At 40.8% G+C, this 10,154-nt stretch overlaps 1 protein-coding gene across 2 annotated transcripts in view; it reads right to left on the bottom strand.

Moving 5' to 3' along the window:
* Nucleotides 1-4,138: 4,138 nt before the first annotated feature.
* The window catches only part of TJP3 (tight junction protein 3), a 246,948-nt gene continuing 240,932 nt past the window's right edge, over nucleotides 4,139-10,154 (bottom strand). Inside the window, exons 20-21 of one of the 2 annotated variants that reach the window (XM_089687405.1) lie at nucleotides 9,835-9,887; nucleotides 4,139-4,392 (exon numbers count right to left, since the gene is read on the bottom strand). In XM_089687405.1, coding sequence (XP_089543531.1) covers nucleotides 4,290-4,392; nucleotides 9,835-9,887 — 156 coding nt within the window. In that variant the 3' untranslated portion in view covers nucleotides 4,139-4,289. Of the gene's footprint in view, nucleotides 4,396-9,834; nucleotides 9,888-10,154 lie in introns of both variants that reach the window. The other variant, XM_089687404.1, reaches the window with a different exon arrangement.

The following is a 10,154-nucleotide window of genomic DNA, read 5'->3' as shown; positions in this document are numbered from 1 at the left end:
GATGCCTTTTGGAGATTTTTCCATCTTTCCTTGGCTTCTTTATGCACATTAATACAAATTTTTAGCTGGGGTGCCCAAACTTTCGATCCCCACTGTATATATAAGCTACATCTTTTTCTGTAAATATTTTTATTGCACCCTTTTGACCTTTTAGTAATAAATCTTACTTTCTGAAAGTGTTGAACTGTTTCTAAAGCTCTTTAATGAAAACTAACAACCCGGCCTCTGAAGAGCGCTACTGTGTGTGTGTTTTAAACTTCGGTATATCTCTGCCTGCGGTGACAGTGGTATACCGATGCTTATGTAAACATCATAGTGTTATTGCTGATTTTGACTAATTTCCTCTTTCTCTGTACAAAAAGGAGGTGGTGGCAGTGTGAAGGATTAATTGCGTAATTAACTTGACCCAGTAACAATCGCTCCCAGGCTGCAAGTACACAGATTGTGGTCCATTAGCTGGAAAATCTTTGTGCAGGGTGCAGCTGGGCATGGCATTGTTACGCACATGACAGCGCGGTTGGCTAGTCCTTCGGTCACGAGTTTGGTGAGAAGGGCTGGGGTCTGACGCTGCTATCGTCACAGATGGTACTTAAAGCCATGGGAATTTATCAAGTGACCAAGGGAGGAGGTGTATATGGAGAAGAGTAGGGGTCCAACCTTGAGAGACCCCTACAGAAAGAGGGAGTGAAGAGGAGGTGCCAGAGTTGGAGTGCCAGGAGAGAGCAGAGTCTCAGAGGCCAAGAGTGTTTTTTTTTTTTTTTTTTAGGGGATGGTCAACCGTATTAAAAGCTGCAGAGAGGTCAAGTAGTACAAGTATGGAGTAGTGGCCATTGGTTTTAGCAGTTCGTAGATCATTAGTGAGTTTTAGTAGGGCAGTTTCAGTGTGGTGTAGTGAGCGAAAGCCAGACTGTAAAGGGTCAAGAAGGTTGTTGTTAGTGAGGTAGGAACTCAGGCGATTGCAGACTAAGCATTCTAAGAGTTTAGAGGTAAATGGGAGCAAGGAGATGGGTCTTACGTTGTTCAGGTTGGTGGGGTCCAGGGAGGGCTTTTTAATTATGGGAGTGATGTATGCATGCTTTAGAGGGGAGGGGGGGGCACCGTTAGAGAGGAAGAGATTGAAGATGTGAGTGAGGGAGCATAGGATGGAAGAAGAGGGTGACCGTAGTAGTTGTGAGGGGGCAGGTAGTGAGACGGGCTTCTGAGAAAACCTTAGTGACCTCTTCAGTAGTAGCAAGGTCAAAAGAGGAAAGTGTTGAGGGTTGTTTAGTATAAGGTATGCTAAGTGCGATGGATGTCTGTGCAGTGGCGATGCCCCTACGAATTGCATCAATCTTGTTTTTTTAAATGATTTGCAATCTCGTGAGCAGTGAGTGAGGTACTGGGTGGAGGTGAAGGTGGAGAAAGTAGAGAGTTAAAAGTAGAGAAGAGACGACGAGGACTGGATGATAAGCTATTGATGAGAGTGACAAAGTAGGCTTGTTTGGCAGCATCAAGGGAGGAATTGTATGTGAAGAAAGCAGATTTATATAGGGTGAATGCTTGGTGAGATTTGGATTTATGCCACACTCGCTCCAGTGCACAACTACGTCGTTTAAGATTTCTGGTGTTGTCAGCCTGCCATGGTTGTAATGGTTGGGACCTGATGCTTTGTGGTGTTAGAAGAGCAAGTGAGTCTAGTGTGAATGAAAGCAAACTGTTGTAAACAGAAGTGGCCAGGTCAGGGCAGAGATTCTGTCATAGAGTTGGTCAGTTGCAGAGTGGAAAGGAGCAGGGTTAACGTTGTGAAGGTTTCTGTGGGTAATTGTTTGCTGCTTGGAGGGATAGGTGTTTGAAGATGAGGACACTGTGAAGGTGATGATATTGTGATCAGAGAGAGGAAAGGGGGTGTTTGTGAGGTTGTAGGGAGTGCAAAGATGGGAGAAAACAAGGTCTAATGTATTCCCGTCAGAGTGAGTGGAAGACTGTGTCCATTGTGCTAATGCAAAAGATGAGGTTAGGTGAAGAGTTGGGATGTAGCTGGGTTGTTGACATTAATGGGGATGTTAAAATCTCTGAGAATGATATTGGGTATTTCAGAGGCGAGAAAGTAGGGTAGCCAGGCGGAGAAATCATCAAGAAAGCACGACACCGGTCCAGCAGGCCGATAGATCACTGCAATCCTCAGAGAAATGTAAGAAAACAGCCAAATGCAGTGAGTCTCGAAAGAAGAGAAGGATAGAGGGAGGGTTAGGGAGGACTTTGAAAGGTGCTCGGGGGGAATAGAAGCAAACTAACCCCACCTCCTTTCCAACCACTGGGTCTGGGTGAGTGGGTCCATAGAAGGCCTCCATAGGAAAGTGCTGCGGGAGAAGGAGAATCTGCTGCTTGAAGCCAGGTTTCTGTAATTGCTAGTAGGTTAAGGGAGCGGGAGACAAAAAGGTCATGGACAGAGGTGAGCTTTTTACAGACAGAGTGGGCATTCCAGAGTGCACATGAAAAAGGGAGGGTGGTTTTTGGGAGCGCGGGGACTGATATTAAATTGAGGGGAAAAGGGTGCCTGGTGTGGGGGTGAAATAGTAGAGGACCAGGGTTTGGGGAGATATCCCCAGAGGTTAGGAGAAGAAGGGTGAGGAAAGTAACATGGGAGTGGGATGTACACGAGTGTACATGCCTTCCAGTCCTGGTATTTGGGTCAGCAGGAGAGTAAAGTATCAGCAGGAGGTGATGGGAGCAGTAGCAGGGAGATGGTAGCAGTTTGAGTGATATGTATAAGTTTTGGGGTGGAGCAGAGGGGTAAAGAAATGAGATTTTGGGAACGCAGGATAGTAATATGAAAAGGAGGAGTAGAGACAGCATATTAAAAGGTGGAGTGGGGCTCAAACTTGTAGATGTTTCCCAGGGTGTTTTCTTGCAGTCCATCCAGCATGCGGCGCTCTCCCAGCACAAAGACAGGTACGCAAATATGCGGCCCCATGGAAAAAAGCCCAGTTCTGTGAGGCCGCATATTTGTGTTACGTCGGCGTCAAGGGATTAAGGATAACATTTATCCTGTAAAGATTGAATGCAATAAATACATTTTATTCCCAAAACCCTAATCTAGGGATCTTTAGTCTCAGATTGCCATCTAGTAAATAAACTTAGTTATATAATTAGGGTCATATTATCCATTATTTGCTTACATAATCAATAACTATTGATTATGTAAGCAAATAGTTAATTGATAATATGACCCTCCAGTTAGGAGTAAAGAGTACCACCTACACCCACTGGTAGGATCCCTGAGTTACATTTTTTAGTGTGTGTGTGTGTGTGGGGAGGGAAGGTAGTAAATAAACAAGTAAGCACAGAGTAAGCAAGAGATCTTCCATCCTGATAGACATCTTCCAGCTTGAATAGACATGAGAAACCACACACACATCATCCACCTCTCGATCTCCACTCATCAACATTCCTGTTCACCATTGATGCTCATCTGAGATCAACTCCATTTCGAAGGACAGACTCTATATTACTTGATACAGCTCCATCAGTAGCCATTTTGAGGATTTGGTTGGAAGCCATCTTACGTAAAACTTGTACTCATCATCACTATCCAAAATCTCAATGTTCCCCCTCACTTGTCTTTTGTACCCACTCCATCTATCCCCAGTCCCTTTTGCCTTTCCTACTCCCCTTCCCTATTTTATGCTATTGTTGAGTTTAGTCCTGGAAGGTGTACAGAATATACTGTATATTTGAAGTACAGTTTTTTTCATAAATGTTGATTTTGCAATGTATGACCTGATCCTATAAATGTACTGTATGGTTAATGTACAATGCATTTTCCTACTTTTTCATTTTTCATTACTTCCCATCCTACAACGATTTGCCGAATTTAAGATCTGGACTGTAACTATTGCCTTTTTTTTGTGGAATTGTACAATTGCAAGTGTATTCATCTGTGTGTTCTCCTGGATTGACTGTATTTTTGTATGCTTGTACAAATGAAAAATTATATATATATATAAAAAAAAAAAAAAAAAAAAAAAAAAAAAAAAAAGAAGTGTGCCAGTGACCCCCTATATACAGTGTATAAAAGTACATGAGCCAATGTCGAAATGCTTTCTTTGTTGAAAAATAACTTGCTTTGACAATTGTAGTAAATACTTTAATGCACAAAGGTGGTTAAAGCTAATTTATTATAAAGTACAAACAAAAATAATATATGCATAGAAAATTTGTTCATCATAGCACCTACTGAACATGACAAAGAGAGCTGGTGTACAATATGCTGAAATTCCATCTTGTTATATAGCTGATTATTTGACCATTTACAGATCAGTAGCTGGACCGCCCCATCCATACTCTTCCTCCTCAGAGCTTGTACTTATTGCACGGGTAAACTTCCTGCGTAAAGCATCATGCTCATAATCTCTACTGTGAAGCAACAAAAAAAAATCATAGTGGCCAATTATTCTTAACAGAAGTATACTGCAGTAAATTAAACTTTTATCAAATGTTTTTAGTTCTCTTTTATATTCAGGCAAATTTTATGTGGGGACGGTTTTCAAATACGAAAAATAAACATAAAAGATATTCAAGTAAACCGCAGCTTTCTGAATGTGCTATTTATAGAACTGAACTCCTGTCTAACATTTGTCTCACTTAATCTGGAATTCTGCACAATTGGTTAACAGGCTAAGGATGTATTAGCAGCAATGAAGATGAGGGTTGGTGTTATAAAAAAAAGCAAAAATAACATTAATACTCACCTATATCCATGTGATGCTGCAGCTGTCCCATGTTGGCTTTAAGCACAAGAACTAAGCAATCACATGACCAATGATCGCTCAATTCTTGGAGTTGACAGCAGTGCCTTTCAGTGACTGCTTTCTCTGCTCTGCCCCTCCAACGGTCACTGGAGAAGGGACAGGTACAGCTGGCTTTGATTTTCAGCTCAAAGGAGGAGTCAGATGTCCATCAAGCAGATTGGTAGTGGAAAAACAGGTTTGTGCTCATATTACCAAACTAAATATATCCACAATATCTAAATATATGAATCATAAATAGTGTCCAATTTGTGGAAAAAAAAATGTATATATATATATATATATATATATATATATATATATATATATATATATATATATATATATATATATATATATATATATATATGCGCCAACTACAGTCCAAACACCAATAGAGGATGATCTTTTTCTTTGTATCTTTAAACGATAATTTCCAAATCAATATCCAGTGTCCAAACAAATGCACCGTGAAAAAATCCACCACCAGATAAATTGAATGTCGGTAGACCCGACAACTTTGTCGGGATCCTTCCTGAGTCTGAAACAGCTCTGCCACAACTCTGGGTCACAGGAGTGCAAAAGTAAATGCACTACTGTGACCCACAAGATAAGTATGGTCAGAAAAGCTTTTAAGATAAACTTACAAAAGCTTAAAAATAATATTCTGGTAGAATTAGCTTTTTTTATGCAAGTATTTATTTAGAACAAAATTTATTTTTCAAAACTTTTGTTTTCCCATCACAAAGTGTCAGAGCATCTATGAATTAAAAAGTATGACATGATTTCTGTGTTTAAAGCGGAGTTCCACTCAACCTATCAAAAAATAAAAGTCAGCAGCTACAAAAACTGTAGCTGCTGACTTTTTAAAAACAGCCACTTACCTGTCCCTCGGTCCCGTGGTGTGTCCCCTGCACCTCGTTTCACTGGCCGTCCTGTATTCCAGGAGGCCGGCATCTTCAGTGTGGGCACCCGGCTGTGATAGCTTGCGGCTTCACCGTCGGGTACCTACTGCACATGCGCAAGTAACGCTGCGCTTCATGAATGGTCCTGTATTCTTCTGGGACCTGTCACGAATCCCAAAAGACTACAGGGAGGGAGGACACCTTCTGCTTCTGATCGCCTAGGTGATCGGACCGGAAGTAGGAGTGGGTACCTGTCAAATTCGGGTACCCGCTTCCCAAAGGTGCCAATCCTTAATGGGGAGCAGGGGAGTAGTCCTTAAAGCGGAACTTCCCCTTTTGCGTGGAGCTCCGCCTTAACTATGAATTGGTCTAGATGTCACTTAGGCCGAAATCTTAAAGGTCACATTAATGTTGCACAATATCAAAGTTACAAGACAGGAAAATGGGTTTACAACCTGGAAAATGTGTTCTGCAAACAAATTTTGTATGAATCAATTAAGGCCAGGGACTCTACAATGAAAAAATTGGCTACCCAAACAAGTGAAATTAGTTGTACACGAATTCTATTGTCCAACTGACACTGCATTGTTCTGGGCAATAAGAGAAACCAACAAGCTGAAGAGAACAAGCTATTTTATTCAGAAATTTCTGTGTACACAGGTGGCTACTGTTCTCAATGTTTGGAAGAATAAACAAGAGACAAACATAAGTAACCAAAATGAACAGTGGGAAGGTTTCTATACATGGGGAAAAAAAAAACAGACAAAAACCCCCCCAAAAACAAAAAAAACGGGCAAAATCAATGTATCACTTGGTCTTTTTTCGAACGCCACTTTCTCTGTTTCTAGATTCATGTTTCTATGAAATAGGGACCCTCTATATTCCAATAGTAGGAGGACAAAATATATCAAAATATCATGAAATTTAATACGACTATTAACTCTAGAAATATGCAGACACTTTTCAATGTATATACTTTTTGTAAAGGTTGCAACCACCTATAAACATAATAAGTTTGTGCATTCCATTTACTCCTGCCTACCTCCAATCTGATCTGCTTAATAATAAAAAAAAAGGGGGGGGGGGATCTGTCCCCTTCCACATGGGTGGAATGGAGGGCCCATAGAGTAGAGCAGGCTGTGTCTACTCTTCATATGAAGCGTGGACATGGACCTGTCATCCGTCTGCTCACTGTGGCTTGTGACCAGTTGCCAAGTCGCTTAATAGGCCCTCACTCTTCAAAAAGGCTGGGCACCCCTTGTTTACAGGGATTCAAAATTATATCTTCATATCCATCATCAGACATCCTGGGACTCGCATCTTCCAGCCACCATTTTGGGAAAAAACATCACCCATTGATCAGCAGCCAACTTTGACGGTCTGGTCAGCAGCCATTTTAAACAGTACCTGTTTTAACCAGTGATTCCCTACATTCGCTTTTGGAGGGTAACTATAGTGTATAATTCTCATGGTGATTTTTGTTTGCCTAATTAATAGGGTAATTGCAATAATCTTTGCTTTAATTTTATTAATTCTTCACTAAATAACATAACAGATTTTCTTTTTTTTCTTCTTTTTCTTTGGCCGTATCGGTGCATCCCACAGACGCATTTAAACCTTTATTCTTTCTGCAGGAGACCTAAACTGCTCTCCAATCACCTCTATGGTATTAGAAACCGGAAACTACCTCTATACGGCACTTCCACTTGCAGTGTTTTGTTTACCAGCTATTACTAGCTCGTACAAGCATTGAATCAGACCGATCTTGGTCTGATCGGATGCTGTTAAGACTAGAGGAGACATCTGGGGTCTAATAGACCTCAGATGTCTCAATAAAGAGGACCTGTCATTGCTGATTGTTGTCAGAAAGGATGTTTACATTCCTTGTGACAGCAATAAAAGTGATAAAAAAAAACATTTTAAAGAGACAGTGTAAAAATAAAACAAATAAAATAAACTAAATAACAAAAGAAAAAAAAATAAAGCGCCTCCATCCCCGGAATGCATGTCAGCCCTGCGTGCATACGCAATTGATGATCGTACCACATAGTATTTTTGGGAGTGATTTGCTAACAGAAATCACACCACAGCACTTTTGGGAGCGGTTCTCATAACACGCGGCCGCTGGCAGCCTTAACAACCAGTGAACAGCATCAGCGGTTCCCCCACTAAAAGCTTAATGTAAACAAAAGAATTACAGGCAATTAAAACTAGCGTGGGAAATCCCCCTCAATCCAAATCAGACCATTCAGGTCTGGTATGAATTTTGTGGGGAACTCCAAGTGAAATTAAAAACAAAAAGGCACGGGCCTTTCCCCCAAAATTCATGATCCCTTATCCGAGAATGTAGGTTGCTTCTCCCTTTCTCCTGAAGGCCAGGATGGCCTTCATCCTGAGCCACCTGGAATGCTGGACAGCTCCCTGAACAATTTCTTTAATGATCCTGCCTTGACCTTGTTTAGCGTGAACCTTGAACCCTTTTGCTCCTACCAAGAACTTCCCGATTTAAGCCATGTCTCTGCACTTCCTGTTTGCCAGATTATTGTGCCTCCTCTAGTCAGTATCTCTCTCTGGCCTCTCCTGCTGCCATCCATACCTTCACTACCACTTATTACCAACCTTTGGCTTGTTCCTCGACTATGCTTCTATTTGATCCCTACCTGCTACAGTGGATATAAAAACGCTTGTTATTTTATGGAAAACACTATGTTGTTCTTAAAATGTATTTTTGAGCACTAATCTCTGAATATATGGCAATGTGTATGTAACCATGAAGAGAAGATACAGAATTCCAGCAACCTTACACATCAAAATTATTACTCCTAAAGGCGCATTTTGACCGAATTGATAGTTGGTCATAATTTTGAGGTAAGCTGCTACATAGTGGAAGAGGGCATACACACGATGAATTAAAATTTCACACAAGATTGTGAAGACACACACAGTTCACAAATTGCTCAATATGGGCACTTTTTTTTTATAATGTGGACTTTTGGATTGATTATTGTTTAAGAGATATTCAATTTTTCATTTTGATGGACTTTTTGAATTGTATTTCTAATTTTATTCACTAATGGGCATTTAATTAATGGTGTTTTTATGAATTAGTTCTTTACTTTTTTTTGGGAGCAAGTGAATAGCAGCACTGGGTCACTCATTATTCAAGCTGTATAACTAACTGTGACAAAACAGTCAAAGTGAAAATAGCATTCCCACCGCGAGGGAAGTTATTAGTACCCTGCCTGTGATCTAACATTTGGTCATGTGACGGCAGGGGGAGGCAGCTGTGAACATCCAGATCTGAGGGTCTCTCACCATGAGGGGGGTTTTCATCACCCTGCCGGTGATCCAACCCTCAGTCATGTGATGAATATCCATATCTGAGGGTTTGGTATGACGCCTAGCTGCAGAAGGTAGGACAGCGAGAATGCGAGAGGTCTGAGAAGGCATCTGACTGTTGCTGGAGTGAAAATCCAGGATTTGGTGATCTGGTATGAAAACAGCAATCAACAATGTATAGAGGAATTGTCTGTATAAAAAAATGAAAACAGCCGAACTGAAGATGTCCAACCTTCTCACGAGAATAAATTAAAGTATAACCACAGGCAAAACTTTTTATTTAAGTTTTGGATAGAGTGGAGAGGGATTAGAACCTCTGTCAGGTTTCTATTGCTGTCATTGCTATTACCGTTAGGGAGAGTCAACCCTCTCTATTTGTCCTGTTTACCATTATCATCACAGTTGAAAGTAAAAGAAAATACCAAATTTTGGGTTGTCCCCAGAACAGTAATAGAGGGGACATTATCCAATTGGGACACGAGTTCTGTGACCGTTTTGCCTTAAGTTCTACTTTAAATTGTGCTTTCTGAGCAAGTTCAGGGATATAGCCACCAGGGCACCTGGAAATGCATAGTGCTCAAACGTTCTGCTGGTGGCAGCATACTCCATACAAGAAGTAAAGGGTTGTGCTCCCCAGTGAACCCCACAGTAAATTAGTTAACACAAGCATACTAACCATGCTGTTTTTTGGGGTCCTGAGAGAACCAGAGCTTGTCACAAAGTGTATGTAGTGTGCCCAATTATGACCAAATGAGGGTAATAATTAGGTAAAATATCAGTAATGGGTGAATGGGTAGAAGGACAACATGCTCTTCTGACTGTACCTGTTTGTGGTCTCGCGTGACAGCTGGTTATCGGGAGGCTGCATCTCTGTTTCCTAAAAAAGACAAACACATATTTTCTATTTGTAACAGGCAGACAAAATCAATACAAGATAATTAGGTAAAACAAAGTACTACAGTTTTGCTAATCCAAAATGTAAAATACTTTCACTGTGATAGAGGTTGAGAAAATTATTGATAATAATTTTCTCTTATTTGCACAGAATAAATGCTAAAATTGTGTGTTGTCAGGCTATCTGCATTGGTATACCTCCTACCTACCTTTATGTGCTACCCAAACTTTAGTATATTAGTCAGAGGAG

Source organism: Staurois parvus, unplaced genomic scaffold, assembly GCF_062004578.1.
Source record: "Staurois parvus isolate SC_StPar_1 unplaced genomic scaffold, SC_StPar_1.0 ptg000425l, whole genome shotgun sequence".
Lineage (NCBI taxonomy): Eukaryota > Metazoa > Chordata > Amphibia > Anura > Ranidae > Staurois > Staurois parvus.
This window is presented reverse-complemented; position numbering and strand designations above follow the sequence as displayed.